A 22,049-nucleotide genomic window follows, 5' to 3' on the forward strand; every position below is an offset into this window, starting at 1 on the left:
CAATCCATCCATTAGTGGCATGAACACAGAAAGATAACTGAATTGACACAACAAAGGAGCCAAATAATCATTACCCAAATTTACATACAGTGAACACAAAAGTTTTTCCCTCCAAAAGCACACCAAAGGCACAATGGTTGAGGAAACTGGGGAGTTACATGCAAATGACTGAAATAAACCCTTCCTTTGGACAAGACACAAAAAGTAACATAAAATAAAATGAACACCTAAGTGCAATCCTGAAACCAGAATCTCCAAGGAAAACGCATAGAGTGAGTGTCTACTGTGGGGAAACGTGAATCTGTGAACCTAAGCTACAAACAGAAAAGGAGGACATAGGAACCAAATACCCGTAGACCATACAATGGCTTCACCATCTTGCTTTTCTTCTCAAAGGGACACAGAAATCACTGCTAACAAAAGCTAATGTAACCATGTGAGACTAAGGACAATGTTACAGCTTCACAGTGAATCCAAACAGAAGGTATCCTGCAGACTGGGAGAAAATTACTGAAGATTGTTGATCTGGGACGGCTTCTGTATAAAATGAAACGAATGGTTCTAGGTGGACAAGAACACAGAAACCATGCTAAAAATACACATGCTAATGCCCAAAAGACTAGCATAGACATTTCTGAAAAGACCTGAAACAGACTAACGGGTAATAACAAAGTTTCTCCACATCAGTAACCATCCCCTAAATGTAAATCCCAACCACAGATACTGTCAAACTCCCCAGAGACCGACTATGACCAGAAACAGCAATAAAGCTTTTTGAAGATAAGGGAAATGTAGATGTGCAGACAAAGAAAGTCTTACACACTACTGGTGGGAATAAAAATTCATATACCCACTGGGAGAGACAGCTGGAGGTTTTAGAAACTTATTAACAATACAACTACCAGTTTTTCTAGCTATCCCAACACTGGGTACACTGGCAAAGCCAAGGAAACCTGGACCTTAAGGATATATCTGCCTTCCCATGTTTCATGAAGTACTCTGGACAATAACCAGGGTATGGAGTCAACCTACTAGTACGTCCACAGAGAAAGACTTGCAGGAACTGAAGGATAAATGCACAATGGTATACTCTTCAGTCATGAAACTTCTGGATTCAGGTCACTTCCAGCAAAGCGGAGAAACCTGGAGGCATTGAGTTAAAGGAAGTGAGCCAGACAGAGGAAGACAAACACAAAGACAGGACGATCTCAGGCACATGGAATCTAACAAAGTAAATCTCATAGAGTAGCAATGTCAATAGTAGCTACCAGAGGCTGGGGGGAGGATTAGAAACAGCTACAAAATGATGCTCGCATGAGCGGCAGGAATTCTGGTGTTCTACAGCATAACAGGGGGACTAGGCTTAACAATATTACGGCATAATATTCAATACAGCAGAAAGGGACCATTCAGAATGGTCTCTCCACCAAGAAATTCTCACCATAGCATGAAAGAGATGCAAGGTCCTGCAATTTGATCACAACAGCACTGATCCACTTATCAAAATGTCCCTTGCACCCTTGAAGTAAAAGCACAGACCATGTGAAATCTTTGTTTTGAAATACAATCACAACACACTACTAAAAGTCCCATGGGACAACGAAATGCCCCACATTCCCAAAGCAGTTTCTACACATACAAAGTCAGTAGGGTGCCATCAAACTCTTCAATTTTAAATTACTTCCCAAAGCTTTTGTTACTCAAAGCGTTTGTGACAGGCATTAACAGAGAAACACAGGCCAATGGACACAATGAGGGTGCCCAGAAGCAAACTCAAATTGATACAAAGTAAGCACATGTTTAAAAAGAACCACAAAAGTCACCATAGGAAGGGAGAGTCTGTCCAATACCTTCTGAGAACTGGATTTCCCCAGGCAATATAACAAAATAGGGTCCTTATTGTGCAAAATTCATGATAATCCTCTCAACATGAATGAAAGACCTATACCCAAAACTTGAAATCATTCTGAGAAGAATGCATATGGTGTACAGATACCTGGGCTAACCAGGATCTATGCACATAGCCTGCAAAAAGAAAAAGAAAATGGGAAAAAGAAAAGAACACAAACAACAGACAAGCAAAACTCACAACAGACTGGTATGCTAGTGAATTACCTTTACTTCAGTAAACAACGTAATGGAAAATCAGAATAATGCACACACCTAAAACTGCACAGACTGTGGGCTTGTGGGCAAGAAAGAATGAAAACAATGAATGAAAAGAAAGAAACATCCAAAGGATTTTAAGAAAGGTCTGCAGAAAAACATAGCCGAGGAGGCATTTTTTTGGAAAAGGTGTAAATAACCAACACTGCTAACTAGCGGAAAACACCAGAAAAGAGAAAGCAATTACCAAACCATAACTGGGAAAAGAAACTGAATAACCTTTTCTGCAAAGAACACATAAAACTGAAAACAAGTGTGTTTGTCAACACCTGGTTAACATCACTCATCATGGGAAAAATAAAAAGCAGAACAAGACTCAGATACCCTGTCCCTCTGTCAGTGGATTGAGAATTACAAAGACCTTCACAGATCTTAAAAGGGAAGCCACAAACACTGCTATGAATTTCCAGAGAGGAGAGCTCTCTTATCCACAACTGTTGACAAGGTAAACTAGTATGCACACTACAGAGACTATTTGGAGGGTCTTCAGAAAACTAAAAATACAACTACCATTTCATTGAGCTGTGCTACCTCTGGGTGTACACTGACATCATATGAAATCAGTATGTGGAAGACATACCCACCTTCCCACACTGACTGTAGCACCAGTCACAACAGCCAAGATAAGGAATCAACCTACCTGTCCACCGCATAGGATGGGATCCAGAAACCTCAGTATCCAGTCACAACCGGATACTCTTCAGCCAGACACAGACATTGAAATCACGTCATTTGTGGTAACACGGTGGAACCTGGAGGGCACTGTGGTAAATAAAACACACTAGACAGAGAAAGGCAAATCTCGCATCACCTCACTGATGAGGAATCTAAAACACTTCATCTCACATAGATCTACAAAGCACCATCATGCTTGCCAGGGTTAGAGAAGAAGGCTGGGCATGGGTGAAGATAGGAAACAAGTACGAAGTGACATGTCCATAAGATGAATGAAACCTGCTCTTCCATCACTCACCAGAGTGACTAGGGAAAACTTTACTAGAGAATAGTTTTCAAGACAGCCAGAAGAGAGGGTTCTGGCTCTCCTCACCTCAAGGACATGAAAACTCTACAAGGCAAGAAATGATGCTAAATACCCCGATTTCATCACTATGCGATGCTAGTATGGACCCCAATATCCCACTCTACCCTCTACTTGTACGTCTTTATGATGGAGCCAATATTGCTTTTGAAAGCAACATAAAGAAAGAATGCTAAAATTCCCATGGAGCCACAAAACACTCTGAAACTCAAAAGCCATGCTGGGAGATCCAGACGACGTCAGATGGACCACACTCCCTGATTTCAAATTTCACAAAAGAGCTACAGACCCCATGCCTTCACCTAGACGGTATAGGGAACCCAGAAGTAACCTCGCATACCTACAACCATCTGACCTTTAAAACACCAGTGGTCAGATGGAGAAAGGGCTCACTATGCAATGAATGGCACTGGGATAGATGGCAGGCTACGTGTAGATGAATAACACTGGAGCCTTACCTCTCATCAGATGCAAAAGCTAACTCAAGGTGAATGAAAGATTTCAGTAGAAGACCTTAAACTATAAAAGTTCTCCAAGAACACCTAGGAAATACCTTTCTCAACATGGGGTTTGGTAAAGAATTTAGATAACTAAGTCCCTAAAAGCAACATCAAGAAAAACCAAAATGGGTAAGTTGAGCCTAAGAAAGTAATACACTGCCACATAGCAAAATAAATCACCAGCACAGTAAGCACATAGCCTACATGATGGGAGAAAATGTTCCCCAACTATGATTCTGACCAAATAGCTAGACCCTAACATGACCTAAAATAAACCAAGAGGCAGAAAAATAATCCAATGAAACAATGGGCAAAGGATATGAACACACACTTGTCAAAGGAATATATACAAGTGACCAACAGACAAGAAAAAATCTCAACATCACTCATCATCAGAGAAATTCAACTCACGTGCACATTGAGATATCATCTCACGTTGGTCACAATGACCATTTGTCCTAAGTCCAAACATTTACACACTGGCAAGGCAGCAGAAGAAAGCAAACACTGCTACACTCTTTGTGGGAATAAAATCTAGTTCTCACACCATGAGAGGCAGTTTGGAGATTCCCTAAACAACTTAACACAGAACTACCACCTAAATGAGCAATCATATAACTTGGTATCTACACAAATAAAAATAAATGATAAATCCTTCTTTCAAAATGACACAGGTATGGGTACATTTTTAGAATTGGTATTCACAAGAAAAAATAAAATAAAATCGACCTGTGTTCCCCTTAACAGTTGATTAGATGTTTTAAAATGTTGTACATAGATACCACAAAATCCTACACAGCCTAAAAAAAAAAAAATTCATGCCCTCACCAGCAACAAGAATGGACCTGCAGGCCACTATGCTAAGCAAACTAAGGCAAGAATAGAAAACCAAATACCACATATGTTCTCACTTGGGGGAAAATATGCATAGACAATACAATGACTTTGCCATCTTTTTTTTTTTTTCAATCTGTGATGGGACACAGAAATCCATGCTGACAAAAGGAAATATAAACCTGTGAGACAAACACATTAGAGCTTCTGAACGGGAGAGAAAACAATGAACCAAAAGAGAAAGCATCCTGCCTTGGTGAAAAGGATGATTTGAGGGAAAATTATGGAAAAATGATAAATTTGGAAGGGGTTATCTAACACATTCAAGCACTAAAGCTACTAAGTGGGGAAAAGATTTTTAAAAATTACATAAGCTAAAAATATGCAAAGGACCTGCACAACCACTTCTCCAAAGTACATAAAACTGATTCACAGGTGAAACAAAAGCTTCTCCACATCACTAATCACTCCAAACATGTAAGTCAGAATCACCCTCAGATATCAGATACCATCAAACTCCCTTGAGAACGAACATTACCAAAAACAGCAATAATTTTGGAAGTTAGCAGTGGTATAGACTTTAAAAAAAAGGAAACTATTACACACAATTGATGGCAATGCAAATTAATTTATATATTGAGAAAACAACTTGGAGGTTCTTCACACTGGGTATGCATTTAAAACAAAGGAAATCAGTACCTTAAGGAGTTATCTGCCTTCCCATGTTTCGTGAAGTGCTATTCACAATATCAAAGATGTGAAATCAACTTACCCATCCATCCACAGATGTAGGGATAAAGAAATTGCAGTATATCTGCACAATGCAATATTCTTCACCCATAAGAAAATGTAATTTTCATTGGGAGCCATATGCACGAACCTGGAAATTATTATGTTAATAAAATAAGTTAGGCATAGAAAGACAAGCACAGTATCATCTCACTTATATGGAATCCAAAAACCTTTGCTTTCAGTAAGTAAAAGGTACGGTAGTGGTTTTCCGAGGAGAGGGGATTCATGCATTACTGCTGGTCCCATGAATAATATACAGATAAATGTTTGATCATCATAGTACATTCACATATAATAACACATTACAGGTCTAGTCCACATTCATATAAGCAAGTATCAGACTCTCCTTAATCAACTATCATACATTAACTATCATTAACTGTACAATAAAATCTATTCCACATGGATACTGACCAGTACTATAAATCCTTAATATTACATAGTACATATATCTACCAACCTCTAAGAAATCATCAACCTACTCGGGAGTACTACCCTCCTCACTCTGCGTCCATACCACTTGGGGGTGATGATACTGAAACTATACCTGGCATCTGGTTCTTACTTCAGGGCCATAAAATTAAGACCACCCACACATTCCCCTTTATTTTTTTAACTTTGGGGGTGCTGTGACTCAACATGACAGGAGCGTGGTTCCTGCCAAATCCATTGTAGCTGAACTTACCTTGAATATTCTGTACTGACATAACCAACCATAAGGTGCTAATTAATTCATGCTTCAAAAACACAGTAATTAATCAATAGACACACATGTGCACACATGTACATACAATTGAGGGACTATTTTCCATTAAATCTGCAAATTCCCCTTCCCCCACCTCTGACTTCATTATCAGTCTTGGTGAACATACTCGAGCCAAACCCCAAAACAAGAGACTAAAATGCAACCCAGTCAAAGCCCTGAAAATCATATTTTAATCACAAACACCCCAACATCTACCCCTCGATTAATGTAATTTTCTAAAAATCGCAAAGCTCTCCAACCAAATAAATCTTCCATTATGTATATAAAAATAAACTAAAATTCTGTCCTAATGCTAACACAGTACTTTGAGCATTCCCCTCTGAAAGCACCTGCCCCAACATATCACACTCCTAAATCAATTATACTCTAATTATAAACAATTCTCTCATCCAAAACATATGTTGATTCAACTTTGAAGACCCTAAATTTCCAGAACTGTAAAAGTCTATATTTATTTCTTTTTTTTCTCATATTTTAAACTTCCATTTAAATATTCTATGCATTTAATGTACCTTAACCATTTAAAGCAAGACACTGAAAATGTCTAGATAGGTCCATACAACCCCATAAACAGACAGGTTTGGTCCTGGCCTTTTTATTAGCACTTAATAAGATTACACGTGCAAGCATCCCTGCCCCAGTGAGAATGTCCTCTAGGTCACCCGAATCAAAAGGAGAAGGCATCAAGCATGCAGGAATGCAGCTCAAAACACTTTGCCCAACCACACTCCCACAGGAAACAGCAGTGGTAAATTTTTAGTAATAAACAGAAGTTTTACTAAGCTATACTAATACTTAGGGTTGGTTAATTTTGTGCCAACCACCACAGCCATACAATTAACCAGGGCTAATAAAACTCACTGTAAAGAGTGTTTAGGTCTGCTCTCAATAAAGCTAACTTCCATCTAAGTTGTAAAAAACTCTAGCTGAAATAAAATATACTACAAAAGTGGCTTTAATATCTTGAAGACACAATAGCTAAGACCCAAGCTGGGATTAGATATTCCACTATGCTTAGCCCTAAACCCTAATAGTCACATTAACAAGACTATTCATCAAAGCACTACAAGCAACAGCTTAAAATTCAAAGGACTTGGCGGTGCTTACATCCTTCGAGAGGAGCCTGTTCTACAACTGATAAACTCCAGTACACCTCACCACCTCTTGCCCCCAGCCTATATACTGCCATCTTCAGCAAACCCTAAAAAAGGTCAGAGTAACCACAAGTACATACATACAAAGTTAGATCAAGGTGTAGCCCATGAGATGTGAACAAATGGGCTACATTTTCTATACCCAGAAAAACTCATGATAGCCTTTATGAAATCTAAAGATTTAAGGAGGATTTAGCAGTAATCCAAGAATGGGGTGCTTGGTTGAATAAGGCCATGAAGCAAGCACACACCGCCCATCACTCTCCTCGAGTACTACTCTACAAATCACTATTACTGATACTTTTCTACACATATATAGAGGAGACAAGTCATAACATGGTAAGTGTACTGGAAAGTGCGCTTGGAAAAAACAAAGTGTTGCTTAAGCCAAAGCATCTGGCTTACACCTGGACGACTTCATCATAACCTGACCACTTTGAGTCACATCTAGCTCCAAACTGCTGAAAATACTATAAAACTACCTTAATCAAACCATTTACCTTAGACAAAAGTATAGGGGATAGAAATTCCTATCCTGTCAAAATAGACATAGTACCGTAAGGGAAAGATTAAAGAACTGGGTTAAGCACTAAAAAGCAAAGACAAGCCCTTGTACCTTCGGCATAATGCATTCACTAGAACCAACTTCACACAGAGAGCTCTAGTCAAGTTTTCCAAAACCAGATGAACTACCCAAGAACAGCTGAAAGAGTACACTCACCTGCATGGCAAAACAGTGAGAAGATTCATGTGTAGCATTAACAAGCCTATCAAGCCTGGTGATAGCTAGTTGTCCAAGACAGAGTCTTAGTTCAACTTTAAACTTCCACAGAACTACTTAATCTGCCTGTAAGTTTAACTGTTAAAGAGGGACAGCTCTTTAGACTCTAGGAAACAATCTTCCCCCAGAGAGTAAAAAATGCCATCACCACAGTTGGCCCAAAAGCAGCCACCAATCAAGAAAGCATTTAAGCTCAACATCTAACTATCTTTAATCTAATCACCCTAACTCCTAACATCACATTGGACTAATCTATTACTCAATAGATAGAAGCAATAGTGTTAATATAAATAACACAAAAACATTCTCTATTGCATAAGCTTACATCAGACTGGAATAACCCACTGACAGTTAACAGGCCAATATTAATAAATGATTTAATAAACATCTTATTACCTTCACTGTTAACACAGGCATGCTCTAAGGAAAGATTACAAAAAGTAAAAGCAACCTGGCAAATCTTACCCCACCTGTTTACCAAAAACATCACCTCTAGCATTACTGGTATTAGAGGGACTGCCTGCCCAGTGACAAATGTTTAATGGCCACAGTACCTGCCATGCAAAGGTAACATAATCACCTGTTCCCTTAATAGAGACTTGTATAAATGGCCACACAAGGGTTCAGCTCTCTCTTACTTTCCATCAGTGAAACTGACCCATCCATGAAGAGGCAGATATAAATAAATGAGAAGACCCTATGAAGCATTAATAATTAATGCAAATAAAAACTCAAACCTACAGGCCCTAGCATATTATCCCTGCATTAAAATTTTTGGTTGGGGAGACCTCAGAGCATAATTCAACCTCCAAAATGACCTAAACTAAAACTGTACTAGTTAAGTGAGCTATTATTTATTGACACAATAATTTGATCACTAGGAATAACAGCGCAATCCTATTCTAGAGACCATATCAACAAAAGAGTGTATGACCTCGATGTTGGATCAGGACATCCTAATGATGTAGCCGCTATTAATGGCTCATTTGTTCAACGATTAAAGTCCTACTTGATCTGAGTTCAGATAGGGGTAATCCAGGTTGGTTTCTATCTATTTAGCATTCTCTTAGTACGAAAGGACAAGAAAAATAGGGCCCACTCCACAAAGCGCACTGGCTCCACAGATGACACAATGTCAATCTAATAAATCATCACAATACCCTACCCAAGAACAGGGTTTGCTAAGATGGCACAGCCCAGCAATTGCATGAAATTTAAAACTTTATAAACAGGGGTTCAAATCCTCCTCTTAAAAACATGTCTATTATTAATCTTCTCCTGCTTATTGCCCCTAGTCTTATCGCTACAGCATTCCCTACACTCATCAAACAAAAAATCTTAGGCTATATACAACTACACAAAGAACCCAACATTGTAGGTCCCTACGGACTGCTTCAACCATTCACTGATGCAACAGAACTTTTCAGCAAAGAACCCTTGCGGTCCTTAACATCCACTATTACCCTGTATATTATTGCTCCAACCCTAGCCTTCTCTATCACCCTTCTCTTACAAACCCCCCTCCCTACACCAGACCCTCTAATTAATTTTAATAGAGGTCTCCTATTTATACTAGCCACATCTGTTTCCAACATTGCCCTTACTATCTTCACAGAAACTCCTATCACAATGCTAAGCTCACACTGATTCCTTATCTGAACAGGCCTGGAAATAAACATACTAGCCCTTATCCCAATCTTATTGAAAAAAATTAATTACCACTCTACAGAGGCAGCTACCAAGTACATTCTTACACAAGCAACTGCATCTATAATTCTCATGATAGGCATCCCTTCCAATAACCTATCCTTAGGACAATGAACAATAATAAATATTATCAATCAATTCTCATCTTTAATAATAACAGTGGCTTTAATAATAAAACTAGGAATAGCCCCCTTTCACTTCTGAGTCTAAGAAGGAACACAAGGGCTCTCTATAATGTCTGGAATACTCCACTTCACATGACAAAAACTAGCCCCTATCTCAATTATATTTCAAATCTTCCCATCAACAAACCCAAATATCCTCTCTGTCACAATTTTATACATCATAATGGGTGGTTAAGGAGGACTTCATCAAATATAACTACATAAAATCCTAGCTTACTCCCCAATCACTGACATAGGTTGAATAATAGCAGTACTAATTTGTAACCCAAACATTACCACTCTAAACCTGATTATTTACCTTATTCTAATGACAACCACATTTCTAACACTCAGGATGAGTATAAGCACCAGAACCCTATTGCTATCCCATGCCTGAAACAAATTAATATGATTAATACCTATAATTCCACTAATCTACTGTCCCTGGGAGGCCTACCCCCATTAACAAGATTCCTGCCTAAATGAATTATCATCCAAGAGTATACCAAAAAAATTGCCTTATCACCCCAACCATTATAGCTATCATAATGCTACTCAACCTATACTTTACATACACCTAATTTACTCCATCTCATTAACACTGTTCCCCATATCCAATAACATGAAAATAAAATGACAATTCAAAAACACGAGACCCATACTACTTAACCCCACTTGTCATCTCTTCTACCCTCCTCTTACCCATCTCTCCATTAATATTAACTATGACTTAGAAATTTAGGTTAAATAAAACCAAAAGCCTTCAAAGCCCTTAGTGTTTAGATTATACTTAATTTCTGTAACAGACTTAAAGACTGCAAGACTCTATTCTGCATCAATTGAATGCAAATCAACCATTTTAACTAAGCCAAGCCCTTAGTAGATTGGTAGGATTCAAACACCCAAAAATTTAGTTAACAGCTAAATACCCTAATCAACTGGCTACAATCTTCTTCTCCCGCTGCTGGGGGAGAAGGGCTGGAGAAGCCCACGCAGGATTGAAGCTGCTCCTTTGAATTTGCAATTCAATAAGAAATATCACCTCAGGGCTGGTAAAAAGAGGCCTCGACCTCTGTCTTTAGATTTACATTCTAATGCTTGCTCAGCCATTTTACGCCCCCCCCCCACCTCCACACCCATGATTCATCAACCAACCACAAAGACAAGGGAACCCTATCTATATCTGCCATTCGGTGCATGAGCAGGGATGGTAGGCACCGCTTTGAGCCTCCTAATTTGAGCAGAACTAGGCCAGCCAGGGACTCTGCTAGAAGATGATCAGATCTCCATTGTTATTGTTACTGCCCATGAATTTGTTATAATCTTCTTCATAGTAATACCAATTATAAATGGGGGTTTTGGCAACTGGCTTGTCCCTCTAATAACTGGTATGCCTGACATGGCATACCCCTCGAATAAATAATATAAGCTTCTGACTTCTCCCCCCATCCTCTCTGCTCCTACTTGTATCCTTAATAGTAGAAGCAGGTGTTGGAACCGGTTAACAGTTTATCTCCCCCTGCTTTAGCAGGAAACCTAGCACATGCAGGAGTCTCTGTGGATATAACCATCTTCTTGCTCCACTTGGTAGGCCTCTCCTCTATTTTAGGAGCCATTAACTTTATTACCATAATTATTAACATAAACCCCACAGCTATGTCCCAATATCAAACATCACTTTTTCCCTGATCAGTCCTCATTACGGCAGTCCTTCTCCTCCTTTCCCTCCCTGTCCTAGCCACCAGCATTACTATGCTACTAACTGACCTTAACCTCAACACTAATTTGTTTGCCTCTGCTGGCGGGGGTGACCCTATCTTGTACCAGCATTTATTCTGATTTTTTTGGTCACCCTGAAGTCTATATCCTTATCCTGCCAGGCTTCGGAATAATCACTCATATTGTAACATACTATTCTGGAAAACAAGAACCATTTGGTTACATGGGTATAGTATGAGCCATGGTATCAGTTGGCTTCTTAGGGTTTATCATATGGGCTCATCATATATTTACAGCAGGGACAGACGCAGACACACAAGTATACTTGACATCTGCTACCATAATTATTGCTATTCCCACTGGCGTTAAGGTCTTTAGCTCATTAGCTACCCTGCGTGGTGGTAACATCGAATGATCCCCTACAACATTCTGAGCCCTGGTATTCATTTTCCTTTTCACCGTAGGGAGTTTAATGGGCATCGTATTAGCTAACTCATCACTAGACATTATCTTACATGACACGTATTATCTTGTAGCCCATTTCCACTACATTCTATCAATAGCAGCAGTGTTTACAATCATAGAAGGCTTTATCTACTGATTCCCTCTATTTTCAGGCTATATACTTAATCAGATATATGCTAAAATCCACTTCACCATTTCATAGGTGTTAATTTAACGTTCTTTCTACAGCATTTCCTCAGCCTATACGGTATGATTCAACATTACTCCAATTACCCTGATGCATACGCTGTGTGAAATATCTCATCTGTAAGCTCATTTATCTCACGAACAGCAGTTACACTAATAATCTTTATAATCTGAGAAGTCTTTGCTTCAGAATGAGAAGTACTAACAATTGAACAGCCATCCACTTATTTAGAGTGGCTTTACGGCTGCCCATCACCTTACCACATATTTGAGGAGCTAACCCACATGAAAGCCTAAACACGAAAGGAATCAAAGCCCCAGAAACTGATTTCAAGCCAATTCCATAACCTCTATGACTCTCTCGAGAAGATACTAGTCAAATTATTACATAGCTTTGTCAAGGTTAATTTATAGGTTAAATTCTATATGTTTTAATGGCTCATCCAATTCAATTAGGTCTTCAACATGCTACATCCCCTACTGTCCTACTGTAGAACTACTGATCTTCTATGACTATGCTCTTATACTTATTTTCGTAATTAGTTCCCTGGTCCTACATATTATCTCCCTGATACTGACAACAAAACTCATACTAGCACATCAATGCCAAGAAATTGAGACTGTATAAACTATTTTTCCCGCCATTACCCTAATTTTACTTGCCCTTCCATATCTACATATTCTGTATATAACTGATGAGATTGACAACTCTTCTCTCACTGTCAAAGCAATTGGCCACCAACGATATTGAAGTCATGAGTACACTGACTACGAAGAGTTAGGCTTCGATACTTACATAATTCCAACAGCAGACTTCAAGCCAGGAGAACTTCAACTCATCGAAGTTGATAACCTAACAATCCTCTCAATAGAAATCCCTTTCCACATATTAATCTCATCTGAAAATGTCCTGCACTCACGAACTATCTCCTCATTAGGCCTCAAAACAGATGCAGTCCCTGGACACTTAAATCAAACTACCTTAACCGCCATACAACCAGGCCTTTACTATGGACAATACTCAAAAATGTGTGGATTTAACCAGTTTTATACTTACTGTTCTAGAATTCACTCCCTGAGAATGGGGTGAAACCTGATCCACGTCTACACTATAACATCACTATTAAGCTAATCTAGCATTAGATACCTTTTAAGTTAAAGGCTGAGGGGATCTGCAACTCTTTGCAGTGAATGCCTCAACTAGATGCTTCCACATGAGCCACTGTCATCCTGCCAATAATTGTAACTTTATTTTTCATTATTCAGTAAATTACCAAATTTCATTTATTACATACCTCCTGCACCAAACACAATAAAAATGCAAAAACATAAACCCCCTGAGAATTAAAATGAACAAAAAAGAATCTATTCACCTCTTTTATTATCCCCAAAATTCTAAGCCTACCCACAGTAATATTAATCATTTTATTCCCCACCATACTATTTCCAACCTCTAGTCATTTAATCAGTAACCGGTTAACTTCCATTCAACAATAACTAATCCAACTTGTACTAAAATAATTCATAATGTTAAAGGGCAAAACTGATCCCTTATACTGATCTCCCTAATTTTCTTTACTGCTTTGACCAACCTCCTCAGGCTCCTACTCCATTCATCTATACCAACTACCCAAGTATCAATAAATCTAGGGATAGCAATCCCCCTACGAGCTGGCGCAGTAATTACTGCCTTCTGCTTTAAGACAAAAGCTTCCTGAGCTCTCCTTCTGCCACAAGGCACAGCCATTCCACTTATCCCTATGTTAGGGATCACTGAAACTATTAGCCTGCTCATTCAACCAATGATACTAGATATGTGATTAACTGCCAATATTACAGCCAGACACCTACTAATGCGTTTAATTGGAGAAGCCACAACAGTACTATCAACCATCAGTTTTCCCACAGTTTCAGTCGCTTTCATTATTCTAATCCTACTAACCATTCTCAAATTCACTGTAACCCTTATTCAGGCTTATGTTTTTACACTACTAGTAAGCCTTTACTTACACAAAAATACATAATGAGGTACCAAACACATGCCTACTGTATAGTGGACCCCAGTCTCTCACCACTAACAGGAGCTCTCTCAGCCCTCCTAATAACATCTGGTCTGGCCATGTGATTTCACTTTAACTCTATCACCCTTTTAACCCTAGGCTGACTGACCAACACACTGACAATATACCAATGATGACGTGACATTATCCGAGAAAGTACATTCCAAGGCCACCACACATTCATCATCCAAAAAGGCCTCCAATATGGAATAACTCTATTTATTATCTGAGAAGTATTCTTTTTTGCTGGCTTCTTCTGAGCATTCTACCTCTTTAGTCTAGTCCTGACTCAAAAATTCGGAGGGTATTGACCCCCAACAGGAACTTTTCCCCTCAACCCCTTACAAGTTCCCCTCTTAAATACATCTGTATTACTCCCATCAGAAGTTTCAATTATTTGAGTCCACCACAGCTTAACAGAAGGTAATCGAAAACAAATATTTCAAGCATTATCAATCACTTTGTCCTCTGACAAACCTCAGAAAATTTTGAGGCCCCCTTTACTATCTCTGAGGGGATCAACAGCTGCACATTCTTTATAGCCACAGGCTTTCATGGACGTCACATTATTGGATCAACATTTCTCACTATCTGCCTCCTCCGCCAATTAAAATTCCACTTTACAGATCAACCACTTTGCTTTTGAAGCTGCTGCCGGATATTGACACTTCGTAGATGTAGTATGACTATTCTTCTATGTCTCTATCTATTGATGAGGGTCATACTCTTTTGGTATAAACACTGCCACTGACTTTCAGTCAATTAGCCTCAGTAATGCCCTAAAGAGAGTAATTAACCTAACACTAGCCCTGGTGACCAATACCTTACTGGCCTTCTTACTAATAATTGCATTTTGACTCCCACAATTGAATATCTGTGTAGAAAAATCCAACCCCTATGAATGCAGATTTGACCCAATAGCCTCTGCCCGCCCGGCTTTTTCCATGAAATTCTTTCTAGTGGACATCACGTTCCTACTCTTTGACTTAGAAATTGCTCTACTACTGCCTCTGCCATGAGCCCTTTAAACAATCAACCTAAAACTAATAATCAGTACAGCTCTTATACTGGTGACCATTTTAATCCTAGACTTGACCTGTGAATAAGCCCAAGAAAAATTAGACTGAATTGAATAGTAAGTCAAAATAAGTGATTTTGACTCATTAGATTAAGGTAGACCATAATTATCAAATGCCTTCTATTTCTATCAACATTAGCATATACCATATCATTGCTAGGAGTATCAGTCTATCGATCCCACCTAATATCATCCCTGCTATGCCTAGAAGGCATAATACTATCAATGTTTATCACAAATACTCTTATAACTTTAAACACACATTTCACTCTAGCATCCATAATACCCATTGCCTTCCTAGTATTTGCTGCCTGTGAGGTTGCAGTGGGCCTCACATTACTAGTTTCAATATCCAATATATATGGCCTAGATTATGTACAAAATCTAAATTACTTCAATGCTAAAATTTGTTATTCCAATAATTATACTATTACCAATGACATGATGCTCTAAAAATTCTATAATCTGAATCCACATGGTTACCCACAGTCTACTCATCATCTACGGAGTAGCAGATTCATTGTGTAAGATTCATCAGCCTACTATTTTTTAATAAATTCAACAATAACTCATCCAACTTCTCATTAATCTTCTCTTCTGACCCACTGACGTCACTCCTTCTAATCTTAACAGCCTGACTACTGTCTCTTATAATCCTAGCAAGCCAATTTATCTGTCCAATGAATCACTCCCAAGAAAAAACTGTATTTCTGTACTGATCTTCCTACAGACTTTTAAAATATAACATTTACAGCCACAGAACTATATTTTATATCTGTCCGACCTACCCTCTGCGGGAGGACTGAGCTCGTTCGGAAAAAACCGGACCGCAGGCAAGAAGAAAGTTCTTAAGTTCAGGCTTTATTGAGAGAAAAGAGCCTCCGGGCGTGCCAGCCGGGACGAAAAGGAAAAATGGCCGCCCCGCTCAGAGGGGCAGGGTTGTTTTATAGGGGTAGAAGGGCTGGAGGAGTGGAAAAGTTGGGGGCTGAGGTGGTGGGCAACTGTTGGCCAGTTTGAACCGCTAGGCGGGAAGCCGGGCGGCGGGAAGCCGGGGAGAGCTGATGAGGCAGAAACCGGGCGGCGGGAAACTGGGGAGGGCTGATGAGGCAGAAGCGGTGGGAGGGGAGCTGGGGAGTGCTGATAAGGCAGAAGCAGCGGGAGGTGGCTGCGGCGGCGGGAAGGCCAGGGCGGTATGTAAAGATAGGAGAGCCTCTTTGTGGGGGGGGGAAGAGAGAGAGAGAGAGCTTTCACGGTAGAGGCAGAGTTTTCCAAACATTCCCGACTCCTTAAAGAAAAGAAAAAGAGGGGTCAGGGGCATCGGTTGTCTCTCTGGCTACTTCCTGCTGACAAGGGTCGACGGGGGGTTCTGAAGAGGTCTCTTTTCTTAAGGAGCCTGGATGTTCAGGGAGAGGTCTGTTTCTTGCACTCGTTCAGGGCAGGGTTGGAGCAGCATCTGGTGGATGGTGACTCGAGTCAGTTCTTGAAAGCGCTGCTGTATAAACTGTAGAAAGCAAGGAGCAATAAGTAAGATTAGGCAAACGGCTACTAGGGGCCCAAGCAATGGGGACAAGAGGGTATACATAGAGGAAGACCACCATGCTGTGGCTTCAGCCGAGAACTTCTGACTCTGCAGGTTAGTTTTGAGTTTCTGGAGGCTCTCGATTCGGGTTTCTACTAGGCCGGATTCATTGATGTAGTAACAGCACTCTTCTTGTAGGAAGATACAGATCCCTCCTCGTTCAGCAGTGAGCAGGTCCAGGGCTCTTTGGTTCTGCAAGGCAACTTGGGCAACTGAGGTGATCTGTCGTTGGAGTGATGCTAAAGACTCAGTAGAGTCATCAATAGCTGCTTGGAGTTGTGAGGTCAGTCGGGCTATGGCCAGGTGAGAGTGGACTAGTGCCCCTCCCCCTAATCCTGCTGCAAGTGCTGAACCAGCAAGGGAGACTCCAACGGCAATGGGTAGGAAGGCAGCTCGTCGGGTGCGGCGATGGGGAGCTTGCAGCATCTGGAATTCGGCTGAAGAATATATAGTGAGTCGAGGGACTAGGGTTACTGGGAGGCATAAAAGAGATGAGGAAAGACCGATGTAGAGAGTTTTTGTTAAGGTCCTGTTACACCAAAAAAATGTTCCTCGTGGGGCTGTTATATTGGTGGTTACCCGTATAGTTCTGTTACAGCTAGGGAAGTTTCGGCCTAGGGAATAGCACACAGGTAGCTGTTCAAAATCAGGTGGAGTGTAGAGATCGACATCCCTGACGGGGGAGAAGGAAGAAGTTGAGGCTGAAAGGTTGAGAGGGATGGGGTAAGGGACTGCAACGAAGGGAGTCTGTCCTAAGAAGGCACACATGAGGCATGAGGTTAGGTCAGTTAGTCCTGAGAGGTTAGCTAACTTGATTCCTTCTTGGAGAAAAGTTAACCAGGAAAACGGAGACGAATGTGGTTGTAATTGGTCATTCAGAGATTTTTCTTGTAGGCTAATATCAGAGTGGACTTGGTGGACTGTACGTATGTATGTCCCCCAGATGTACAGGTGGGAAGAGGGATATTTGGTATCTATGTGGTCATACACGGCAGCTTTCTGGGGGCTTTTCCACCGGTTGTCCCAGGGGTCAGGTATGAGAATGGAATACCGTGTAGAACCGATAATGGTGTTTCCTTCTCCATCTATGTCTGGGATGATTTTGAGCTGAGATCGGGCAGGTACTGTGGACTTGATGGCTATATGTAGTCGACAGTTCATCCAAGTACATCCCATGCAGGAGCGCCAAGGAGTATTATTGCATGCACCTGATGGTTGGTCATGGTTGAAGCACATGAGAGGTATATTAATATGGATGTTGTGGAATTTGGTGAAGTTCAGATATATGGCCCTTTGGCATCCGGCTGCGGGGCAGTCGGAAGTTGCAAGAAGATGGTTGTGGCTGTATGGGGGGGTATTACAGATGAAGGTGGTTTTGGTATAGTTTTCAGTTAGGAAAAATCTCCATCTGTAGGGGGTGTGGCTGCTAGGCCCTGGTAAGTTTGACAGATAAAAGGCCAGTAGGAACAGCCTTCCAGCATAGGGAGGGTCCATGAGGGGCCTTTTTTACCCGAGACAGGTGGACCCAAGATGGGATTTCAGCAACTCTTATAGCTGATGGAGTGGTAAGGAGGACTGTGTATGGTCCTTCCCACTTGGGGGCGAGGGGCTTTGGGGAGAGGGTCCTGATAAGAACTGAGTCCCCGGGGGAGACTTTCTGTGTATTTTCAGATGGCTTGGTGGGTTGGGGAAGAGAAGTGTTGGCGTGTTCTCGGAGAAGGCTGCGAAGGAGAGTAAAGTAGGGGAGGTAGCTGTCTAGAGGAGTGGTCTCTGGTGGTGGGGGAGTTGAAAGTAGGAAGGGGCGACCGTACAGCAGCTCAAACAGGCTAAGCTGTGATGGGCCCTGGGGGCTTGCTCTCAACCTGGTGAGGGCAATAGGAAGCAAGGTTACCCAGGATTGGCGGAGCTCAAGCATGAGTTTGGTCAGATGCTCCTTTATTAGGCCATTGGCCCGTTCCACCTTACCAGAGGACTGCGGATGGTAGGCGGCGTGTAGCTTCCACTGAATTCCTAGAGAGGTAGAAATGGCATTAATGACTTTGGAGATAAAGGCTGGGCCGTTGTCTGACTGTATGGTAGCCGGGAGTCCAAAGCGTGGGATGATGTCTTGAATGAGATGAGTGGCTACTGTCCCGGCAGACTCAGAGGCTGTGGGGTAAGCTTCAATCCAGCCTGAAAAAGTGTCAACAATGGTTAGCAGATACCGGTACTGTTTGTGCTTTGGCATATGGGTGAAATCAATTTGCCAGTCTTGGCCAGGTAGGAACCCGCATAGCTGATGAAGCTGGCGCCGAGGATGACAGGAACCCTGGGAATTAGTTTTTGCGCAGACAGTACATGAGGACTGGACTTCCTGTATGGTACTGAGGAGATGGTGAGGGTGAAAAAGTGGGTTGAGGAACCGGTATAGGGCTTTAGGCCCAATGTGGAGTGAATTGTGGATGTCTTGGATTATCTGGTACTTTTGCTTTTCAGGGAGGATGAGGAGGTTATGCTTGAAGGCCCAGTCATCCCTGAACCGTACCCCGGGGGTAGACTGGAGGGCCTGGAGTTCTGAGGTAGAGTATTGAGGGCTATATGACTTGGACAAGAAACAGAGAGTGGAGGTGGGTGGTGGACGGTTTCTTGCTGTGTCTTTAGCTACCCTGTCTGCAAAGGCATTCCCTGCGGCTATGGTGAGTTCAGGGACTGATGCCCTTTACAGTGGACGATGGCTACCTTGCTAGGGAGTTGAACGGCTTGAATAAGAGCAGCAATGAGTTTTCCATTGAGAACGGGTGTGCCCTTAGTGGTGAGGAAGCCTCGTTCCTTCCAGATCATTCAGTGTGAGTGAGCTATGAGGAAGGCATACTTGAAGTCAGTATATATATTTATTTCTTTGTTCTGGGACCAGGATAGGGCCCGAGTAAGGGCGACTAATTCAGCCTGTTGTGAAGTGGTCCCAAGAGGAAGGGGGCGGGTCTCTATAATTTCAGAGTGAGTTACTACAGCATAGGCTGCTCTCCGTGGGCCGGTGGGATGAGGTATAGAGCTGCCATCAACGAATAGGGTAACGGAGGCAGATGGTAGGGGTTGAGGTAGCAAGTCGGGACGAGGAGACTGGGCTAATTTGAGGATTTCAGTACAGGAATGTAGGGGGCTGGAGTACGGAGGGCAAGGGAGGAGGGTAGCTGGGTTTAACGAGGAGCAGTGAGAAAGAGTGATGTTGGGGTTCTCAATAAACAGTAGGTGAAGCAGTTGAATACGGGAGGGCCCGAGGTGGGGCAGAGAGTGTTGACTGAGCAGTTCAGTCAACCTGTGTGGAGAAAAGACTTGGAGTGGGAGTTGTAGATTGATCTTAAGAGCTTCTGTGGTTAGGGTGACGGCTGCAGCTAGGGCTCTAAGACATGGCTGCCATCCTCGCTCAGTTGGGTCAAGTTGTCTAGACAGGTAGGCTATAGGCAGAAGGGTCTTTCCTACTGGTTGGACTAGCACTCCTACAGCTGTATGTTGTTTCTCGTCTGTATATAGTTGGAAGGGTAAGTTGGGATTAGGCAGGGCTAGGCTGGTGGAAGTACATAGGGCACTAAGCAGTGACTTGAATGCCTGGTTGACAGAACCTGGTGAGGAGAGTGGTCCCTTGGGTCTTCTGCAGCAGCATGGTATAGAGGTTTTGCTAGCAAAGCATAATTAGGTACCCAATGGCAGAAAAAACCTACCAGTCCTAGGAAGGAGAAGATTTCTTTTGCTGACTCGAGGGCCTGGAGTGCCTTTAAGGCTTGTAGTCGGTCGATTGTGATGGACCGTTGCCCAGGTGTGAGCTGTATGCCTAGGTAGGTGACAGTGGGTGAGGCTATTTGTGCTTTGGTTGGTGACACCCGGTATCCCTTATCTCCTAGGAAATTGAGTAGGGCGGTGGTGGCCTGGATGCACTCCTGGCGGGTGGGGGAGCAGATAAGAAGGTCATCTATGTACTGGAGGAGGTGAGAGGGCTTGAGGTTGCAGTGAAGTAGGTCAGTGGCGAGTGCCTGGCCGAATAGGTGCGGGCTATCTCAGAAGCCCTGTGGAAGGACTGTCTAGGCCAGTTGCTGGGACATGTTCATGAGGGGATCATCCCAAGTGAAGGCAAAGATAAAGTAGGAGTTGGGGTGTAGAGGTATAGTAAAGAAGGCATCCTTTAGGTCTAAGACTGAGAAACAGGTGGTCTCTGGGGGAATGTTAGAGAGAATGGTGTACGGGTTGGGGACAACTGGATGTATGGGAATTACAGCTTCATTGACTAAGCGCAAGTCCTGGACTAGTCTATATTGTCCTGAGGGTTTTCGTACTGGGAGGATGGGGGTATTACATGGGGAGTTAATGGGAATTAGGAGGCCTTGACCTTTTAGTTTCTCTATGATGGGTCGGATACCCATACGGTGGGCTTTAGAGATAGGAAATTGGGGGCGGCAGAGAAAATGAGGCAAGGAGTCTTTAAGGTGGACTTGAACTGGCTGGTGGTGTGTAGCTACAGACGGGTTGTTAATGTCCCAGACCTGAGGGTGGACTTCCGGGAGTAGTTCTGACAGGGCTTTTTGGGGTTCAGTGTCTGAGGTGAAGGCTAGGAGAAAGAGACTGTGTGGGTTGGCGGAGGGGAAGGTTATGACGGCCTTCAGCTTTGAAAGGATGTCTCGCCCCAGAAGGGGAACTGGGCAGGTGGGGATTACTAAAAAGGAGTGGGTGAAGGGAGTGGAGTTATATGAGCACATGAGTGGTGGGGTTTGGTAGGGGATACTCGGGGTCCCGTCGATTCCCATGACCGAGACCTGGGAAGGGGTGAGACGGCCAGAATAAGAAGGAAGTGCAGAGTAGGTAGCCTCCGTGTCGAGCAAGAATGAGACACTTTTACCCGCTACCTGAATTTTGACCCTTGGCTCGGCGAGGGTAACCGGAGTCGGTAAGCCAGGGCCCCGCTAGTCGTCTAGCAGCCCTAATAGGCTGGGGAATGAAGTTCCCTCAGAGGTTGGCTCCTGGCAAGCAGGCTCCTCCCTACCGAGGGTGACCGCCGGCTGCATAACGCCAGTGTGTCTGTTTTGAGGAA

At 42.2% G+C, this 22,049-nt stretch overlaps 1 protein-coding gene and 1 pseudogene across 1 annotated transcript; one reads left to right on the forward strand and one right to left on the reverse strand.

The window, feature by feature from the left end:
* Positions 1 to 14,296: 14,296 nt before the first annotated feature.
* Positions 14,297 to 15,046, forward strand: LOC144578077 (cytochrome c oxidase subunit 3 pseudogene; annotated as a pseudogene).
* Positions 15,047 to 16,253: 1,207 nt separating this feature from the next.
* LOC128929108 (endogenous retrovirus group FC1 Env polyprotein-like) lies at positions 16,254 to 21,141 on the reverse strand. The gene is made up of 2 exons (XM_054241808.2): positions 17,007 to 21,141; positions 16,254 to 16,912 (listed from the first exon to the last, which is right to left on the reverse strand). Exons 1-2 carry the CDS (start codon positions 18,482 to 18,484, stop codon positions 16,885 to 16,887), a joined length of 1,506 nt encoding a protein of 501 aa, XP_054097783.2. The 5' UTR covers positions 18,485 to 21,141; the 3' UTR covers positions 16,254 to 16,884.
* Between the last annotated feature and the right edge of the window lie 908 nt (positions 21,142 to 22,049).

Source organism: Callithrix jacchus, chromosome 10 (assembly GCF_049354715.1).
Source record: "Callithrix jacchus isolate 240 chromosome 10, calJac240_pri, whole genome shotgun sequence".
Classification (NCBI taxonomy): Eukaryota; Metazoa; Chordata; class Mammalia; order Primates; family Cebidae; genus Callithrix; species Callithrix jacchus.

Excerpts from the sequence above, each read along its gene's own strand:
- LOC128929108 (XM_054241808.2), bottom strand. The coding sequence starts at position 18,484 with ATGGACCCTCCCTATGCTGGAAGGCTGTTCCTACTGGCCTTTTATCTG. Across the intron at positions 16,913-17,006 it reads TCGGCTGAAGCCACAGCATG|TTTATACAGCAGCGCTTTCA; the intron begins GTGGTCTTCCTC and ends TGCTTTCTACAG.